This window comes from Enhydra lutris, unplaced genomic scaffold (assembly GCF_002288905.1).
Source record: "Enhydra lutris kenyoni isolate GAN:26980312 unplaced genomic scaffold, ASM228890v2 scaffoldscaffold23, whole genome shotgun sequence".
NCBI classification, from domain to species: domain Eukaryota; kingdom Metazoa; phylum Chordata; class Mammalia; order Carnivora; family Mustelidae; genus Enhydra; species Enhydra lutris.
Window position 1 is genome coordinate 22839568 of NW_019154107.1, and position 21894 is coordinate 22861461.

At 40.4% G+C, this 21894-nt stretch overlaps 1 protein-coding gene across 5 annotated transcripts in view; it reads right to left on the minus strand.

Moving 5' to 3' along the window:
* LOC111150467 (calcium/calmodulin dependent serine protein kinase) overlaps positions 1 to 15650 on the minus strand; it is a 117531-nt gene extending 101881 nt beyond the window's left edge. For all 5 annotated transcript variants that reach the window (XM_022507940.1, XM_022507939.1, XM_022507938.1 and 2 more), the window contains exons 1-2: positions 15470 to 15650; positions 10198 to 10320 (exon numbers count right to left, since the gene is read on the minus strand). In XM_022507940.1, the coding sequence (XP_022363648.1) occupies positions 10198 to 10320; positions 15470 to 15622 (276 nt within the window). In that variant the 5' untranslated portion in view covers positions 15623 to 15650. The remainder of the gene's footprint in view (positions 1 to 10197; positions 10321 to 15469) is intronic.
* Between the last annotated feature and the right edge of the window lie 6244 nt (positions 15651 to 21894).

The following is a 21894-nucleotide window of genomic DNA, read 5'->3' on the forward strand; positions in this document are numbered from 1 at the left end:
ATTCAGGGCTTGATTTGATTTCAAGACCCTGAGGTCATGACCTGAGCTGAAATCAAGAGTCGGATGCTTATGTGACTGAGCCATCCAGGGGCCCCCCTCATTTATTCTTTAAAACAACTATATAAGATAGTAGAGATAATACCTATACATTATCTCAAAAGTCGTGGCTCAAATGGATGTAACTATCATCACAATAGTTAGCATGTATTGAGGGGCTTATTACATGCCAGGCATTGTTCTAGTGCTTTACATGTTTATGTTACTTATTCTTTACAAGGTAGGAGGACATTATATCTTATTATGCATCTGGGAAAAAAGGAGATGCATTATACCTGATGAAGATTAATTAGTATGAAGTGGGCCTCTTAATTTTCTTAATCTGAATACTATATAACATTTGGAAATTAAATTCAAGATCACATTATTATTATTTTTTAAAGATTTTGTTTATTTATTTGACAGACAGAGATCGCAAGTAGGCAGAGAGGCAGGCAGAGAGAGATGGGGAAGCAGGCTCCCCGCTGAGCAGAGAGCCCGATGTGGGGCTCGATCCCAGGACCCTGGGATCATGACCTGAGCCGAAGGCAGAGGCCTTAACCCACTGAGCCACACAGGTGCCCCTATTTTTTATTTCTGAAAAGATTTTATTTATTTGTCAGAGAGAAAGAGAGAGAGAGAGTGCACAAGAAGAGGGAGAAGCAGGCTCCCCAATGAGCAGGGAGCCTGATGTGGGATTTGATCCCAGGACTCTGGGATCATGACCTGAGCTGAAGGCAGACACTTTACCAACTGAGCTACCTGGGCACCCCACATTATTATTTTATATCTAAATTCATGTGTGCATGTGAGCCACTTCTAAAATCAATATTTTGGTATTATGTACTTACGAAATTTATTTTTGAATTTAAGTGTAGAATTTTATAGTCAGTCCTGTCAAAACTTCACCTTATTATCATTGACATTCCTAAGGAATGAATACAAACACTTTAAAATTTATTTTCTACATTAAATGACTAAATGTAACAAGAGTTCTACTGGAGAGCAAAGTTGTATTTTTCTTGAGTGCACATATAATGCTTGATGTCAAAATGACTATAATTTGCACATCTGCCAGATTCTATATGCTAAACATCTTGGAAATGATTTTATTGTCTTTAGGGACTTAATCTCCTTTTCCTGCACTAAGCCAGAACAGGTTCACCAATACAGAAGACATAAGAATTTATCAAATAATTAACTAGCAGAGACAAGCATAAAATTAGCATTCTATAACAAGCAAGGCAATCTTTTAATGGATTGCTGTTACTGTTTGTGGAAGATGTGATACACATACACACGTACATAACACACAATGGACTATTACTCAGCCATAAAAAAGAATGAAATCTTGCCATTTGCAATAACACAGATGGACCTACAAGATATTACGCTAAATTAATTCAGACAGAGAAAGGCAAATACCCTATGATTTCACTTATATGTGGAATCAGAAAGACAAAACAGGGGTGCTTGGCTGGCTTAGTTGGCAGAACCTATCTCTCAACCTCAGGGTCGTGAGTTCAAGCCCACACTGGACATGGAGCCTACTTAAAAAAATAATAAAAGACAAAACAAATGACCAAACAAAACCATAAACAGTTTCATAAATACAGAGAACAAACTGGTAGTTGCCAGAGTGGATGGTGGTGGTGGGGGGGGGTATAGGCGAAAATAGGTGAAGGAGATTAAGAAGAACAAACTTCCAGTTATAGAATAAGTACATCTTAGGGATGAAAAGTACAGCATACGGAATATAGTCGATAATATTATAATTCCTCTGTTCAGTGACAGGTGGTAGCTGCCCTTATTGTAGCAAGCAGTGCATGAGGTACACAATTGTAGGACCACTATTTTGAACATCTGAAACTAATATAACACATGGCAGCTAAACTTCAATTTAAAAAATTATGAACAAAATTTTAAGGTGTGTTATGCCTGGTGATATTTAACCAACATATACGGAAAAACAAACATCAAAATGGGCTTTGTTTTACTTTCTGAGTAAAACTTGTTTTTGTATTTTGATAGAATGGGGGTAGGGGGGAAGCAAACTCAGGAAGGTCTTCAACACAAGCCAAAGAACCCAAATGAAAAGGAGCTGTATAATATAGCAGAAAGACAGTGAGTTTGGAGTCAGAAAGACTTTTGTTCAAATTCTGGGTCATTTAGGTACTGGCTGTATGACCTTATATTCTCTTAACTGTTTCTTTTTGAAAATTAATCTTACAGGGTTTTTATGAAGATTAAAGGAGATGCTGTATAGGTACATGACGGGTTTTAATAATTGTTTTTGCTAGTCAACATGTACAAACCTCTGATGTAAAGTAATTTAGGAGTGCTGTAAGTATGTATGCCTGTATCAACAAACAGCTTATTAAATAAGTTTGGTTGTTTTCTAGATGATAATATGTTCCTATCACGTAAGAAAAATGTAAAAATAAAATATAGTAAAAATCACAGGGGACCAAACCTATGACCCATTTCTAATTGTCTTTATTTACTGCTTCCAAAAAAGGGTGAACCAAGAAACAGCATGTTTTTGAACGAAGAGTCCCAAGCCTTCTCTAATATAGTGGCCACTAGATAAAACTATCTAAATTTAAATTCATTAAAATTAAATGTAATTAAGGGATGCCTGGGTGGCTCAGTTGGTTAAGTGTTTGACTCTTGGTTTCAGCTCAGGTCATGAGTTCGAGCCCTGAGACGGGCTCCGTGTTTAGTGGGGAGTCTGCTTGAGATTCTCTCCCTCTGCCCCTCCCCGCACCTGCATGTGTACTGTCTTGCTCTCTCAGATAAATAAATCTGAAAAAAATTAATATAATTAAAAATTCAGTTCTTCAGTTGTACTAGACACATTTCAAGCATATGGCTAGTTGCTACCATGCTGGACGGTTATAAAAGATATAAAAGATATAAAAGACGGTTCAGACACATTTCAAGCATATGGCTAGTTGCTACCATGCTGGACGGTTCAGATATATAAAGAACAGAAAGTTCTTCATGGAAAATGCTGGTAGGGAGTCTTTATTACTATTGCTGAATCGAGGTGAAAGTCGGACTGCATTTTGCTTAAACTGAAATTGCTGAACATTTTAGGTATATGTAACAGAAAAAATTCCCTCTGATATTAAAAAAATAAAAGGGTCTTCGACCCTTTGTAGTCTCTGCAGATAGTACAACAGACATTGGTCTTCTAGCTAATGCCGAATGTGAGAGAAAGACAGGGCCCAGGGAAAGTGACTTCAAAGATATGGGGCATGCCTGGTTCCCTGAGCAAGACACGGGCACTGGCGCAGATTTTTTAAAAAAGAGATTTATTTATTTGAGAGAGAGAAAGAGAGAGAGTGCATGTGCATATGAGTGGGTGGAGGGGCAGAGGGAGAGAGAGGAGGAGAGGGAAAGAGGGAGAGAGAATTTCAAGCAGGCTCCCTGCTGAGCGCAGAGCCCTATGTGGGGTTCGATCTCACCCCTGAGATCATGACCTGAGCCAAAATCAAGAGTCAGACACTCAACTGACTGAGCCAGCCAGGTGCCCCTGGTGCAGAGTTCTAAAGCATTCCCGAAACACTTCTTTTTCCAAAGCTTAATTCTTTAGAGTTCTTGATAACAAAGAAATTACTTGCTTTCCCTTCTGAATCACTGATAGAAGGCTCTGAAAGCTGGGGAAGAGGCAGACAAGGCAGACAAGGGAGGGAATCCCAGGATTTGATGGGTGATCCTTTGGTGATATCGTTGGGATTTTTTTTCCCTCTTAACATATCCTCGCTTGGGTGTCACAGCAGCCCACAACCCGGAAACTCCAAGGACAAGGAACACATAAAAATAAGCCCCAAGAAAAGCCTACTCTCTCTAGCTAAGGGCGGTGAAGAGGTTGGCTCTGCAGGACAGAACCGTTTTGATTGTATCCACTCTACTCCAGGGAGCACCATGAAAGAAACTGACTTCCTCCCCCTCAGAGCCCTTTCCACCCTCCTGGCCCTGCCTGATGCAAACAACAGCTAGAAGGAGGAAGTCTACTCCCGAGAGAGAGGGAGCAGGGTGATCAAGAGAAGAGAGCTGGGGAAGGGAGTTTTACAATCTATATGAAGTCCTTGCCACATTCCCAATAAAGCCATGTCTAAAACCAACCAGGATCAACACTGCAAGAGCTTTAAGATGACACTATGGTATGGAATACCTCCCAGGTTTCAGAGGAGGCTCTGAGCTGTGCCCAAGTGAGGCAGACCAGACGCATACTGCAAAGGCTTTGGAAATGAAACTACAGCCCTAAAAGTGGGCCAGGATGTGTGTTCTGAATGTAATCAGGTTAGCTGCCTACTAAAATAGAAGATTTAAATAAGAATCATAGTCCCATAATATGGTGATACTAAAAATGTCCAGCATACTATCTAAAATTACTGCTCATGCCAAGAACCAGGAAAATCTCAAACTAATGAGAAAAGACAACCAACAGATATCAACACAGAGAAGGCACAGATGTTAGACTCATCCAACTGGGATTTTTAAGCAGGTGCTATAAAAATGTTCCTAAAAGCAATTACGAGTGGTTAAAAAATTGCTGACATGGCCAAGTGCTGACAAGGACACAGAATGACCAGTTCTCAGATACCCTGCTGGTGGGAAAGAAAAATCATACAGCCACTCTGGAAAATGATCTGGCAGTTTTTATGAAGTTGAATATATACTTAACCATAGGATTCAGCAAACTCACTCACTGGTTTTTACTTTGGAGAAAAGAAAATCTGTATATAGATGTGCATAGCAGCCTTCTTTGTATTAGCCAAACACTGGAAACAACCCAGGCGCCCTTCAAAAGATGGATGGATCAAAAAGGCTTGTACATCCATACAGTGGAGTACTATTCAGTCATAAAAAGGAATGAACTATTGACCTACACAATACCTTGGATGGATCCCAAGGGTATTATGCTGAGTAAAAAACCTAATCTGTGAAGTAATAACAAATATGTAGGTCTCTGACCCCGGTTCCTGACACTGAACCCTAAAACCCTTTTAATAGGGGTGCTGGGAGAATCTTTTGTTCTAACATTTTCCCAGCTCCTGCCGCAGAGCTCCTAAAAAACTCCTGTAATTTCCTAAATGATAAGAGCACTGGAGCATCTTCTATTCTAGTATTTGGTCTTTGACTGTAGCTCCTGACAGAGTTCCCAAATCACTTGGCATTTCCTGGGTGACAGCAGTGTCTCTGTTTTAATGAGGTGATTCCCGGTGGGCTCCTGGATGGGGGGTGGTCACCAGAAAGACCAAGTCATGATCATAAGGTTGGAATGTTCAGGGCCCTCCCCTGCCATTCTCTAGAGTAGGGACAGGGGCTGGAAATAGAGTCAATGATCAGTGCTTACGTGATGAAGCCTCCATAAAATTTCCCAAAGTATGGGGTTTGGAGAGCTTCTGGGTTGATGGACACATGTACATATCAAGAGTGTGGTGTACCCCACCTTCTACGGGAACAGAAACTCCTGTGCTTAGGACCCTTCCAAGACCTTGCTCTATGTATCTCTTCATCTGTATCCTTTACCACACTTTTTATCATATAATAAACTGGTACACCTAAGTGTTTCCCTAAGTGAGCTGTTCTAGCAAACAGTCAAATCCAAGGTTGAGATGGGGTGGGTTATGGGAATCTCTAATTTGTAGGCAAGTGGGACAGAAGTCGTGGGTAACCTGGGGACCTACTACTTGCTACTGGCATCTGAACTGGGGGACAGTCTCTTGGGACCAAGCCCTTAACCTGTGGGGTCTGGATTAATTTCAGTCAGTGTCAGAACTGAATTAAAATGAAGGACACCCAACTGGTGTCAGAGAACTGCTTGATGTGAGGAAATAACCCAGACACACCTGGTGTCAGAAGTGCTGTTGAGTGTGGTAGTTGTGAGAGGAAAAGAGAACACCCTGGAGACCGGAGTTTCTCATAGACAGTCAGATACTGTATAATCCCATTTATATAAGACTCTCAAAAGGACAAGAATTATAGTGATGGAGAATGGATCAGTGGTTCAGAGTTAGGGGGAGGATGATTATTAAGGAGTAGCATGCTGGGTGGAAAAGCACTTCTTTATCCTGATTATGGCTGTGCTTATACACTTCCATACACGTGATAAAAATTTCCTAGAAACACACACACACGCACACATGCACATACATAAAAACTGGTGAAAATCAATAAGGCCTGCAGTTGAATTAAGCGTTCCAATGTCAATTTCCTAGTTATGGTCATATAAGATATCATCACTGTGGGGGAAGAATGGTGAAATGTACATGGGAATTTTATACTGTTTTTGCCACTTCTTTCTCTAAATTTTTTAAGATTTTATTTTTTATTTTTTGAAGGTTTTATTTGTAAGTAATCTCTATACCCAACATGGGGCTCGAACCCACAACCCCGAGATCAAGTGTTGCATGGTCTACCAACTGAGCCGGCCAGGTGCCACTTCCATGTGAGTCTAAAGTTATTTCAAAATAACAAGTTTACAAGACATCACTTTCACTCTACATGTTTGACTCTCTTGGGGGCTTCCTAATTCCAAATACCTCGAATCACTCACTGAGCCTCATTAGTTTTCCTTCCTTAAAATCTCTCAGTCTGAGTGTTTCTTTCTCACTTCCACCTTTACTCCCTGGGTGCAGGCCCCTGTCACCTCCTGACTGGACAGCGCCAGCTTCCACCAGTTCTCTCTGCCTCCAGTGCTTGTACCCCCAAAAGACAACCCACCTGCACACAGAGTCCAAAGGAATTGTATTGGCAGTCGCTTTTTACCATCTACACCGTAATATCTGAAGTCCTCAGTTTGGCATTTGGGACTGTATGTATTCTTCCCTCAAACCAGAATTCCCAGTCTCCTACTGTACAACCCTTCAAAGAGCTGACATTGGTACCAAACTAGTTTACTTCCTGTCCCCACCCCTACGTGCCATGAAGACTTGGTGATGCTTTGTCTGTGCTCCCCCAGGCCTTCCTGGACCTCCAGATGACAGTGATCTCTCTTGTACCTCAATGGTCTTCCCGAGCCCATACTGCTGTGCTCATGAGATGCTTCTCCCCTGTGACTTCTTCGAGCTTGTCTGTGTGTTTATGTTGTATTGGTACCATCTGAAAACCTGTCTTGAAGCCTGACCATGCCTTTCTCTCTTTGGTGTGACTGATTTTCCCAAAAGTCAAATTGACTAGCCTGACAGCAACACCCTTTTCATGTTTTATTACAGTCAATGTACATTAGGGTCTACATATGAAGGCTACAAAAGGTGTGAAAAGAGCTCAGTCATCTATAAAGAAAGTACAATTTTAGCTGGTCTTATTTTTGCTGGAATGAATATTCATAGCAAACACCACTAATTTAGATAAAGACATTAAATATAATTTGACAATCGTAAGACATTCACATATTACTTGGTCTATTTACTCAAATTCTTTTTTGATATGACATCACTGAATAGGACATTTTCTTGTGGTTTTACCAAGGAAATAAGTCTTTTTTTTTTTCTTTTGACACCCAGTCATGGTATTATCACTTTGGGCACTCTTCACTACAAGGACATTCATCATCTTATTTCTTCGCTTTGTAGTTATGCAGGAGTTTTTCATATACAAACTCCAGCTTAAATTTAGTCTTTACAAAATTAACATCAATTTCATCCACAGCAATGATTCACAAGTATACATGGACAAGTATTTGCTAGATAACATTCTCATGGAATTCTTCCATCTCCAGATGGCACCTAAGCAGTGAAGGTAAATTGTAGCTCAGACATGGCACATGATGAGCTCAAACAGCCTTCCGGAACTTTTTCATTTAAGTTACTAACATTTTTTGTCTATTGTCTTTCTGGTACCAGAAATCTATTATGTATTAAGGTCAGATTATTTAGAACAAGAACTACGATCACTGCAGGGAGAAGGGTTCCAAAAATAAATGTTAGTCAAGATATGCATGATAATGAAAGCCAAATTTTCTAAATGATCTTAAACATGACTAATATGGCTGCCATTTTCATTGTCCTTTGGCATTTAAATTAGCTTCTAATGAATAAAAGATTCCCATTATGGAGAAACTGAGATAGGCAAAAGAGAAATAGGAGTCCCCTGTACACTGGTCATTTCTGGGAGAAATAAAATACTAAGAATGTATCTAAAAACTGCTTACCTACTCTTTTCTGGGGGAAATCAGGAATAACTAAAACCAAATATTTCAAGTCAAGAATAACTAGAACTGTGTATCAGAGTTGAATGCAGATTTGATAAATTATATTATTTTTTTAAAGATTTATTTATTAATTTGAGGCAGGGAGAGGGAGACAGAGCAGACTCCACACTGAGCACAGAGCCTGATGTGGGGCTCGATCTCATGACCCCGAGACCAGGACCTGAGCTGAAACCAAGAATCGGTGCTTAACCCACTACACCACCCAGGTGCCCTGATAAGTAAAATTCTTAAGGGAGACTCAGGATCCACTGGAATCTCAAAACTGTTCTCTAATATCATCAACCACGTCACTGCCACTAAGACACATTAGTAATCTACATTTTAATATATCTTATTGTTTTTTCATAATTTCTAGGGGAGTAGCATGGTATAGTATAATGAACATTCATTTGTTCATTCATTAAACAGTAACTATTAATTATTGAGCGCCTATTATATGCCAGATACTTTCTAGAGTGCTGGACAGAAGTGAACTGACAACCCCAAAATCCCACCCTTCTGCAGCTTGTATTTTACAGGGGGTAAACAGACTACAAACAAGTAAAATATAGGTATGTCTTATGGTGACAAATGTCATGGAGAAAACTAAGGCAGGGAAGGGGGACTTGGCATACTGGCGGCAGGGGCATTCCTTCTTCCTAATTTTAAACTGAGTAGACAGGAAAGCTCTTACTAAGAAGCTGACAGCTAAGCAAAGATCTGAAGGTGGTAAAGGAAGAAACCATGACTATACCTGGGGAAGAGCGTTCTCGGGAAAGAGCATGACGAACACAGGGGCACTGAAGCCAGAATGAGCCTCGTGTCTGAGGAACCACAATGAGTCCAATATGTGGAGAACAGACTAAGAGGAGAGTAGTAGGGGGCGAAATCAGAGAGGTATTAGGGGGCGAGACTATACCCTGGGTTAAGAAAGAATCACTTTGGTGAGAGGCTTGGTCTAAAGATAAAAATTTAGGACTCTGAACAGAGTACAAATAGCACTTAAGACCATTACAATTAAATGAGGTCTCCAAGGGCCAGAGTGGAGACAGAGCAAAAGAGGAGCAAGGATGGGTACAGTCAACTTAGTTCTAGGAGTTTTGCTATCTAGGGGAACAGAAGCTGGAAGAGGTTGTAGGGTTAGGGTGTGTGTGTGTGTGTATGCGCGCGTGCGCACGTGTGCACTCACATGCATGTGTAATAAGAATAAGAAGTAGCATATTAGATTGAAGAGAGCCAGGAGAGCGATGATGCAAGAAAAGGGATATTACTGGAGTGATGTCCTTGAGTAAGGAAAAGACAGAGGATCTCGCATGAAAAGGAAAGTGTCGTGGTAGGCTCAGTTAAAATCCTGGTTCCATTACTGACAACTTCTGTGACTTGGGGCAAGATTCTCCACCTCTGAGCCTCTGTTTTCTCCTGTACGGAGAATTTGCTGGAATTACTGTAGAGTGTCTTAATCAAACAGCGCTGTTTCATTCAAGTCCCAAGTTACATTTTCCTTAATACTCATTCGCAAGATGGGATAGAGAAAGAATTTTAAAAATCTAGCTTCTTCCTAAAACAATAAATCTGTATCTAGTTATGTATTGAAATAAAAACAATGTTATGAACCATACAGTCACACCCAAAGTAAAGAGCACAACTTTCTGTCATAAACACAGCCACACTTCCCTTGTTCTTGTTGCACAGCTTTGGGACACGGGTCAAGCACGCCTTCCTCCCTGATTTGTTTGGCCTTAATCTGCCTCTGTTCCCTCTGATGGCTGACTGTCATTAGAATGGTGTATTTTCTACTCAGGTATTTACAGAGGCTGTCTGGAAACGCAAACAAGATGGACAAAACTCCAAAAAAGTGCTCAGAAAAGAGGTGGGAAGAGTTGCCCTCTAGAGCAAGACATTCCTGTCGCCGGAAGTGTTCACACAAGGTGTAGTGGGCCACCTACGCGCCCCCGTACCTTAAGCCATGGGTGATTCAGTGCTTCATAAACAGTGATCCTTTCCGCTGGATCGAGCATCAGCATGCGACGGACTAGGTCTTTGGCACTTTCAGAGATATGGCTCCACTGCCTTGGATTCATCTGAAGAGAAGGAGAGGAAAATTCCATAGTTATCGTCCAGTGAGAAGTTAACGTTCACTATGATGTAACACTCTTATGCTATTTCGATGTGAATAAAATTCTTGAAGAAGAGAAATCTGATTCTAAAGCCTTGCTTTCTAAGGAAGAGGACAAAGGCAAGGCTTTGGTGGCTGTTGCTCCGTCTATGAAATTTTGCATCAGTAAATATCCCTTACATATGATCTTATTGTCACATAAGTTATACTATTTTTTTAAATCTTTTTTTAAGGATTTTATTTATTTAATTGACAGAGATCACAAGTAGACAGAGAGGCAGGCAGAGAAGGGGGGGAAGCAGGCTCCCTGCTGAGCAGAGAGCCCGATGCGGGGCTTGATCCCAGGACCCTGGGATCATGACCTGAGCCGAAGGCAGCGGCTTAACCCACTGAGCCACCCAGGTGCCCCAAGTTATACTATTTTTAATAACTGAAGAACAGAATATTCCTGACTGCAGTTTCTACCTTAGCTAAAGAGACTAGATACTTTGCTCTAGGAAAGGACTAATAAAATTTTTTATTTTTTTATTTTTTAAAGATTTTATTTATTTATTTGACAGAGAGAGAGAGAGAGAGAGATCACAAGTAGGCAGAGAGGCAGGCAGAGAGAGAAGGGGAAGCAGGCTCCCTGCTGAGCAGAGAGTCTGATGTAGGGCTCGATTCCAGGACCCCGAGATCATGACCTGAGCCTAAGGCAGAGGCTTAACCCACTGAGCCACCCAGGCACCCCAGGACTAATAAAATTTTTAAATTGAAAATTTTAAAAATACTTTGAAACACTTTCTTTTTAAAATTGGAAAGTACAGTAATTACGAAGTTATGTGAAGTTCCTAGTAGGCTATTTTGTGGTCACTGCACATCAATTTCAGTATTTAGGAACAAATATACTGATACCATAGGCCCTACACAATAGCCAGATCACTTGTATATTGCCTTCAGTGAAGTTACGTTGGTTCCTCTTGTAGAGATGAGACAACTAAGTCGCAAGGCCAAATGACTAAAGTCAAACAAATGAACAAAAACTATGAGTTGTTTAAAAGATACAAGACTTGCGAGAAAGTGGATCTGGGAGGAAAAGAGCAAGATGGCTCCTGGGGAAAACGGTATGTCTGAGACCAGGAAACAGAAAAAAGGGAAGGGATACTTAGGGTCTGCAGTTGGGAAGGCCAGTGGGGACTGGCAGGGAGAGATGAGTACGGTCTCATTCCTTATTTAATATCAAGAAGCAGACCGATCGGGTGAATGTATGTGAGCTGCCTGGTGCCAGGAGCTAGTGATACCATGGCTTGAACCAGAGGAGTCCTAGGTCACCTTCTAAGGGAGCAAGATGAAGAATAAAGTCCATCACAACTTAAAGCCAAATAAAATCACAGCTTGCATCACAGTACACAGGAATCATTACAGTTGGCCAAGGGTTAGCATGAGATATTTCACTCTGGCTACGGTGAGTCTCTATACTTGTAGATGGGCAGTGAAAAATGTTCCTCGTTCTTTTCCTAACAGGCAGAATGCCAAACAATAGTCACTTCTGCTTCTCTGAAGCAGATTCTAAAGTGAGTGCCCTACTGTCATCATCCTATTAAAATTGTGATCAACTGGTCCAGTTGAAATCCTGTGGGTGTTGAGATGAGGCGCAGCCTTTTCCCGCTTCCCCACCCTGGAGCTGATGTGCTCCTTAAAGTCCGAATGATCTGTCCTTGGGGAAAGGGGTGGAGATGTTATCTTAAAGTGGTGGTAAGATTTCTGAGATGAGCAGAGGCTGAGAAATATATGCCCCCCATTCTATTTGTGAGGGAGTCTGATCCAGGCTTTTCCTCTTTCTTTGGCTGAAAGGGTAGCTGAAATTAATGTGGGAGGTTGAGTTTATATAAGGGGAACGAACCAGGGGTAGAGACCACTCTCACTCCTTTGAATACTAAAGCCACAGGTGCCCCGACTCCCGGTGTGGAGCTGCCAACTGGCTACGCATAGCAGAGTATGGCACTGCATCTTGTACATACTTTGGCAAATACATTTTTGTCTTTTATAAGAAAGTTCATCAAAATTAAATGTTAGCCTATATTCGAGGTAAATGGTATTCCCAGACAGCTACCTGAAAAGATCAAGTAGGCCAGCAAGTGAGAATAAAGGGTTAAATGAAAATCACATAAGGCCAGTAGCAGTCGATAAACTATGACAGCTTTTGGAAAGATGTCATCAAAATTTTCTTGAAAATACCCCTAGAGATCAAGAATTTTGCTCACAGTTCTTAGGAACTACCAGGGTGATAAAACTGTATTTTTTTTTTAAAGATTTTTATTTATTTATTTGACAGATCACAAGTAGTCAGAGAGGCAGGCAGAGAGAGAGAGGAGGAAGGAGGCTCCCCACTGAGCAGAGAGCCCGATGCGGGGCTCGATCCCAGGACCCTGAGACCATGACCTGAGCTGAAGGCAGAGGCTTTAACCCACTGAGCCACCCTGGCGACTTGAAATTGTATTTTTGAGGTTGGCTGGTAGTATGTGCAATACAGATGAAACCAGGTTGGCTATCTGTTGCTAGGTACTGAAGCTGGGAGTTCATTGTACTGTTATCTCTACTACTTTTCTTTGAAATTTTCAATAACAAAAAGCGTAAAAATAAATGCTGACAGAATCACAGCACAGTGCATGTGTATACATATGTACATATGTATATATATACATATGCACACACATATCTATGAAAGGCCACCGGGTTTATCACTGTAGAGGGAGCAATACTTCAAAAAAAGCTGCTGAAAACATGGGGCTTTCATATTAAAAAAAAAAAAAAGCCGTGAATATAAATGAAAGGAAAGGTTAGCCAAGTAAAAGAGTAAATAAGTTATTAACCTCAAAGCTTCACACCACCAGGCGCAGAAATTATGATACAGCTGTCATGTCCTTCTGACTTACTATACTACTAAGAATGGGGGTTTTAAAATCGCTTAATTTTTGGCATGTGTGAACAGTTCAAATTTCTTACAAGGAATCAAATAAACTATCCAGTGCTTTACAAAAAGAGAAAATGAAAAACCAGAGGCTGCTGGAACACAGTTTGTCTTGGAAACCAGGAAGTTAGCAACTGAACTGACACAAAGGGAGAATTCTATTATTAGCAAATGCTTGGTGCTCCAAAAGGCAGGTGGGAGATTTCATTACATGGTACCATGTTGTAAGGCACTGGGAGGATAAAGTGAGTTCATAGGTGTGCTTAGCACAGTTCCTGGCACATACTAAGTGCTAGCTATGAGGCAGCTATCATTACTACTAGTATTATTATTATGCTGGTGCATGGCTAATTGTGTTTGTTTTCCTATGTTAGTATCTGTGATGTCACTCGGCCAGATTGGACCAGAAAGCCATGGCCATGTATTCCTCAGAGCCACTCACAACTTCCAGGGATTGGAGGGGGAGGGCTATTTACAAGCAGTTTCTTGAGATATTTAGTTACCCTGGAAGGATTAATTTTATTCCCCCGTGGCCGAGTGACTCTAAGAGAAGCAGAAAAACCTGTATTTCAAACATCTTTCTCTGTCAACAGAATTTGGGCATATATCTTCGTCCAACTAAAGAACAAGGCGAAGCTGCAGGCCCTTCCTTATAAGCTGGAGATGGCACGAGGTGGAAAAGGAAAGTGGAATTCATTCCCACCTGCAACCCTGAAGCTACTTCACCTTTCATTTCTCTCCCTACCCCTTCTTCTTGAAGTTCCATGTGAAATTCTAACATTACTGAGGAAATGAAAAGAAAACTTAACAGGCCTCAGAGTTTTGTTGGAGTCTGGTGCTACACGGACCTGTGTGTCTGGTTTTGCCAGGCGTGGCTGCAAAATGAAACAGGGCTTGTGTTGAATAGAAAGTATGGGTTTCAGTAACATGGGGCAGAAAAAGAACTTCCCCAACATCAGCTGTGCGGAGCTGGTATACAGACACACACGCTCCCCCATGTTTCCCGTAGACAGCATTTGAGTCTTTGGTCATATGCGGCGGTATAGGGCCACAGAGTGTAAGAGCTGGGGCAGCGAGACCGCCCTTGAGCTTGTTTATTTCCAAGCATTCCTTGGGTCTTTTTGGTATAGCCACTCAGAGTGTCACTGATGAATTTTTAGTTTTTTAATAAGGAAAGTAATAATATGTTAATCACAAGTCTGTGAATAGTCTATGCAGTTTCCAAGCCACAGTAGCCAAAGAAGAACAGGAATGTTTAAGTCCCACCACATGGCTCTAAAGTATATTATGACATGCAGTTGTGATTCTGGCATTTCAGTTTATCCTGGGATGTAAGTGGCCAATTTTTCAGCTGTGCTAGCTGACTACATCAAATGGAACAACATGTGTGGTAAAGCAAAAATAAATAAATAAATAAATAAAGGCAGATACTAAGTGTGAAATAAAGAATTACTAAATCACTGGGATGAAATTTCCATTTTCACTTTACAAACTAAGCAAAAAGCTTTAAAAACGAAGCCCTTTCCTCAAGTTACACAAAGAAGGGCCAAAGAAGTTTATTTTCCAGCTTAGCCTAAAGAGGAGGTTTGGTCACTGCACAGAGAATGGATACCTTCACATCTGGGCTCACATCTGTTGTGAACACCTCGCCCAGGGTAAAATAAAAGGTCAAATTCTATCACAATAAATTCCAAGGGTCATTCCAAATTCTTCCCCTGAACTAGAATTTTATTTGAAATAAGTAGGGCACTAAGCAGGGCAGTTTTGCTAGAATGTATTTATGGTAAAAGGACTGGCTTTGTGAATCTAAGGGCCCAAGACTCGGAACTATTGACTTGCACGTACAGATACTGTATCGAAGAGACCAGGGTCCCTGTTTTTATAGCTTAAACACGGGGTCGCGTTCCAAACATGTGGGACAGAGTTCAGCTGCAGCACAGAGGGAGGGGAAAGGCCAAAGTTGTTTTAAAGCCAGTCTCCTGTCTTCAGTGATTCAGAAATTGGCTTGAGGTCCATACTGTATAACAAGGCTAGGGCATCAATGATGTCAGCAAAGAACTATTCTCTGACTGGGTAACTACATGATAATCAGGAAGTCCAGATAGTGACTTCCTATTTTCCAGAATAATTTAATCTCAATGGAAAAATATAACATTCATATTACCTTATATTTTCCTTTAATAATGCCTTCGAACAATCTTTCCTTGGTTCCATAAAAAGGCAAGCAACCACTTAGCAGGATAAAAAGGATCACGCCACAACCCCAGACATCTACAGGTTTTCCATAAGGCTCTCTTTTGACGACTTCTGGGGCCATAAAATGAGGTGTTCCAACGCGTCCTACATTTAAAACAACATCAAGGAAAAATGTTCACATAAAATGACGTTTTTTTCCTCATATGAAAACTGAAAATAGAACAATAATAGTCTGAAAGAAAAGTATAACAATATAAACATTCTCTTACTACCACCTCCCTCCTCCAAAAAAAAAAAGGCAGAAGGAAAAAATTATTTAATCACTCTTGAAAATATTGAGCCCAGGATAGTACTTTGTTGTCATCGTCATCTTTTATTTTTTGCCTTAAAATTTTAAGTCATCTCTACACCCAGCATGGCGCTTGAACTCACAACCGTGGGATGAGGAGTCAGTGCTCCACCACTGAGTCAGCCAGTGTCTTTCTAAAACTGGTACTGTGTATTTTATTAAGCAGGGTATATGGTACTTACCTATTTCTTGTTTAATGAAGAAGTTGTTTAAATTTTCTAATTTTCACATTTGAAAATCACTAAAAATACAGAGTAGGGGCAGGGGTGGGAGGGCAGGAGTGAGAAGACAACTTTTGACTGGCAAAAGGAAACTCTCAAATTAAATCTAATGCAGAGAGCTTTCCTTTAGAATATGACCCAGAGTCTGAAATCCTGTTCAACTGTTTTAGGAATTTATTGTAGCAATTAACAATGCCTAGTAATATTTTCTTCTATAGGATTTTTAAAGCTTCCTCTGAATGTTAACATTTGGTGAGAATGAGAGCAGACGCAGGACTTAAACCAAAGCAAAGTCATGAAACTCCTCTCATTCAATTTCCTTTGGCCCCTACCTTCTTTAAAGAGTTTTCTCGCACCCCCACCCAGCAATATTAGCTTTCAGGAAGGAGTCTGATAGCAGATATTTGCACACTGGTAATCATCTTTAACTCAGTATTACAGACGAAGTCTTTTCTTCTCTTGTGTGCAGGCCCAGCCTTCTCCTCCTTTCCTCCCTCCTTCCCCTGCACCTTCTCTCTCATCACACAGAGTCCAAGGTAGTTTTTACTTTGAAGACTGCACAATATGTTACCTAGAGCTCAGAACTGTGGTTTACAGGTTAAAAAAATAAAAAAAAGACCTTACAGATCTTCTAATCCAGCTAGAGAAAATATACCATAAAGTCCAGTTAGTGACTGTCAAAACTCAGTTGGGATGGTGATGGATAAACCAACTCTTACACTGTGAACTGGGGATATTCCTTTACTGCAGATCATTATGGCTCCTCTCTTCCCACATAATGGAAGAGGTTAACTTTGCGGTGCAGAGAATGGAAATATTTTCATTTAAAATGTGTAGTAGAGCAGTGAGAACTGTAGTGGTTAGAAGGGAAGATGTTTATTCCACATTGGCCCATCTTGCTTGCTCTGGTAACATAAAAAAGCTCAAATGATGAGAGCTAAGCTTCGTACTTCATGAAAAGCCTTGGACAGAGCTGGGCCGCTGAAGATACTTGCCTTGTGCTGATGGCAGGAGCTGGGAAAAGCAGGGCCAGAGATCAAGGTACCAGTGAGGGTGTGGTACCTTCTTATATTTGGGATGATGTTTTGAAATTCAACTTGACTCCTACCACTTCCTACACAAGAAAGAGCTGAACAACTCAAAAAGGAGGTTCTCTCCATTTATCTGGATCAAAGACTATATCCATTCTGGAGAATTAGTGTTCATCCTTAAGGAACATACATGTCTTTTGGTTCAAGAATTTGCTCACAGACGGTGGGGGAAAGAATATATAGGAATGAAATTTTTACAGTATTTTGTGCAGATCAAATGTGAAGGACTAGAGTTAACCTTCAGTGTACACCAATCTTCCTGGACTCCTTGTTTGTGATAGTTTGACTTTTCCTTCTTTGCGGTCACTTGATTTTTATGACTTCCTGTTCTTAGAATTTTGTGGTCAGTTACCAAACCAAATAAAATGTCACTGTGTATGACATACTTCAGATAAACATTTAAATATTTAAATGTTAGACTTTGGGATAATATAATAAAACCTCAGTGCCTAGAACCTCAGGTAAGGGGCTGTTTTGAATAGCCAGGACTTGAATCTTTATACATCCAAAGCTTTTTAAAATAATTTTGGATGATTCTCTCTTTACAATTTTCTTTTTTTTTTTTTTTAAAGATTTTATTTATTTATTTGACAGAGATCACAAGTAGGCAGAGAAGCAGGGAGAGAGAGAGAGAGGAGGAAGCAGGCTCCCTGCTAAGCAGAGAGCCCGATGCGGGGCTCGATCCCAGGACCCTGAGATCATGACCTGAGCTGAAGGCAGAGGCTTAACCCACTGAGCCACCCAGGTGCCCCTCTTTACAATTTTCTGACTTCTTTTACATAAGATGCTGCAAATAATGCAGCCTTTTCTTGATGACTCCGGATTGTCTTGTGGCTATCAATGAAAGAACTATGCTACGGAACAGAAATGCCCTCAGGAACTTCACAGATAAGCAAGGGTTGAGTTCTTCAGTATTAAAAGGGGGTTGTGCTTTCTACATTTTGGTATCACTCAACGTACTTTTTCTGTCAGGCTTTCGTGTCTTTTCTCTCGCTGTGTTTCTTCTAGCCTTGTCTTCTCCTAATTTGTTGCATAAAATCTGCTATTAACCAGAAACTGATTACCAAGCAGGCTCTTTCATTTAGTGACAATTTCCCAAGTTCCTGCTTGGGTTCTAGACACAGCGGGAGGTGCTGTGGACATACAGAGGGTTAAACCATGATGCTTCTTGCCCTCATAAAGCTCAGTCTTTGATATGATTACAAGTCCCTGCATAGAATACTACATGGAGGTATGTAGCCCAGATAGTTACGGTAATATGGAAGAGAAGGAATAGGGTTATCGAACTTGGGATGGTGAAGGCCAGCTTGCTTTTAAGAAGGGAGGTTTGTCAGCTCAGTCTCTCAGTCTTCAGGAGCAGTAAGAGTTAAACAGATAGAGAAAATGACCAAAGGTATTCCAACCAGAGGGAGTAGCAGATGCCTGGTATGAAGGCACATGAATCCATAAAACTATGAAAAATGGCAGCATGCCAACTTTACAGAGTATGTTCTTAGATGCTCATTTGAGAGGACCATGAATGGGTATTAAGGTCAACAAATGTCTGGCTCCAAAAGTAATTTTTTTGTAGGTTCCAAGTTGTCTTCTGGATAGATGAATTTTCCAAATAGCAGAATTTCAGATAGGTTAAGTGCAAATACATGTAACATGTAAGCGGTTTCTACTATATGGAACATATAAAGGAGAGAATCCTTTTCTATTTCCATTCTACTGAGTAATCAAAGATTCCAACTGACAGGAAAATAGTTTTCTGTTAATAAGCATTAGCAAATGAGCTAATAGAATAATTTCACAAGGACCTTAAACAATAAGAAAACTTTCTCTAATAGAAATCATTTATCCCTTATCTATATATGTTGTATTTTTAAAGACACTGTAATGCTTAAGGTAGTTATTTCAAGAGTGTAAGGAAAGATATGTTATGAAATGACATTTTGACCATTAGAAAGTATTTTAATTCTAGAAGCACTGAGAAAAATAAATTTGTTCCAATGATACACTGTAGGTTCAAAAACAGCTTTATAAACATACAATTTAGGAGAAAGGCTCAAGGATTTTAGGAAAGTAGATTAATGTGGAGAAGATCTCTAGATAAATCTAATGAGTCTGTTTTTCCCCTTCAATCAAGATGCACGGTAAAATATGAAGCTGATACCACGTTGAATCCTAACAGGATATGGATCCAGATAAAGAGAAACAAAGCCATATGTATGGCTAGTATAGAACATATGAAAGGACATTTCATTTCACCCCCTTAGTCTTGGGGATGTAAACATCAGAAGTTACTTGTTATAACTGTGTAGTCTTTTTAAAGAAAAAGAGATTTATTTATTTTTATTTGAGAGTGTGTGAGAGAGAGAGAGAGAGAGAGAGAGAAGCAGAGAATCCCAAGGACACTCCCTGGTGAGCGTGAAGCCCGATGTGGGGCTTGACCTCACGAGCCTGATCATGATCTGAGCCGAAACCAAGAGTCAGATGCTTAACCAACTGAGCCACCCAGGCACCCCTATAATTGTGTAGGGGTGATTCTGTACAAATGCCAGATTTGAGTTAGTTTAATAGCAACAATTGTATAAAAACAACGTGGGAGCTGTAATTGACTGTAAGATCAGTATAAGCCAGTGGTGTTATGTGGCTGTCCAAGAAGCTAATGCTATTTGGGGAGCTTAATAGAAATGTAAGACCCACAGCAAAAGAGGCAATAGCCCCCAGTTCCTGTGCGCTGGACTGTACCTATGGTTGTGCTCAGTTTTGGTTCCATCCTTTGCACACTGTGAGATTCTGCGCCAGTTTATATGAGGAAGGGCTACACTAACCTAGCCAAGTTGATCTGGATAAGACTTAGGGGTCCGTGATATTGTCTTTAAACATTGAATGGTTATCATCTGGAAGGATTAAAATTCTTCAGCGTGGCTCCAAAAGTCACAATTAGCACCATTGGGTGGAAGTGATAAGACGACAGATTTCTGTTCAATGTGAAGATGAGTGTTTCAGTACTTAAGGAGCTTTCTAAAAATGTAAATACAGTCTTGGAACACAGTGAATTCTTTGCTATGTGGGGAATTAAACTTGAGCTCAGCTTTTTGCTGGCAATTTTATGAAGGAAATGTGATCATTGGTTTTAAGACTGGGGAAGTTAAGGCCCCCTTGGAATCCTGAGATTCAGTGATTTTTTTTTCTAAAGATTTTATTTATTTGACAGAAAGAGAGACTGAGAGAGGGAACACAAGCAGTGGGAGTAGGAGAGGGAGAAGCAGGCTTCCTGCTGAGCAGGGAGCCCAATGCAGAACTGGGTCCCAGGACCCTGCGATCATGAGCTGAGCCGAAGGCAGATGCTTAACGACTGAGCCACCCAAGCGCTCCAGACTCAGTGATTCTATGATTAAATGATGTGCTACTACCTGATCCTATGATCAGTCCTAATCACAGATGGAAGTTTTCAATTAGGGAAAAAACAATCAGTTTTTAAAGCTATACTGAACTTGCAATTCTTCATATTATTGGAAATGATTAGCTTGAAAAGATGCAAAATTAGAAGAAAATCTAAACATAATTTTAGAGGGCAATGTGATGACATAACAATTTTAAGACTACAACTCTGACTCCTGGCTCATTTTTCAGAAGATGGTCTATGTTAATGTCGCTTTGATGTGTTAATAATAGTGTATCAAATTAGATGAAATATCCTGTGTAATGGATTGTTGTTTTGATATTTATCATTTGTCAGGTATTTGAACTTAATGTAAGTATTCATGGAGGATGACAGGTTCAAATATGTTCTGCAGGCATTTTTTGTATTTTTCCTCTTTGTGAAGGCTGGCAGTATCTGGAGATGGAAAATTGAAGGCATTGACTAGAAGACTGATAATCTGTAGACTAGAGAACTAAGTCACTTGCAAAACTAAGGAACAGAACTAAAAACAGGGCAGCATTCTGAGCTGGAGTCTATCGAAGAGAATAAATAAAAACCCAAATTCTTGAATCTGGAATTAGCATCCACCTCTGCATGCTACTGGAGAGAATTTCTATTTTTAACTTTTCTACTTCTTTTTTCTGGCAGGGGAGTTTTCTAATTATGTTTTGCTTTGGCTAATAATAAAAATCAGTCTGCATTTACATCTGCTGCTCTTCCCAGATACACAGATTGATGGCTTGGTCAGGACTCTTTCACAAATAAAAAGAGGAAAACACTATGAAATTAAATACTAACCGCTAATGTAAACCTGAAAGTGGTTAATCTACATGTTTTAAAATGGACTTCATTTGGCCAGTTCAACTTTATTTATTTTTAAGTAAGTTTTATGCTCAATGAGGGGCTTGAACTCATAACCCCACGATCAAGAGCTGCGTGCTTCACTGACGGAGCCCGCCAGGTGCCCCTGGCCAGTTCAACCTTAGAAGTCGCTTTGCCCCAGATAACACCTTTTTCCAACACTGTTTTAATCTCTGTATGCAGGGTCACTTCTTTGCTAAGTGGTAGGAATACAAAGAGTATAAGCACAGAGTCTATTCTTTTTTTTTTTTTTAAGATTTTCTTTATTTATCTGACACAGAGAGAGGCAGGCAGATAGAGAGGTGGAGACAGTCTCCCTGCTGAGCAGAGAGCCCGATGCGGGACTCTATCCCAGGACCCTGAGATCATGACCTGGGCCAAAGGCAGAGGCTTAACCCACTGAGCCACCCACGCGCCCCATATTCTTAAGGTACTAAAATTCTAGTCATAATTACAGTT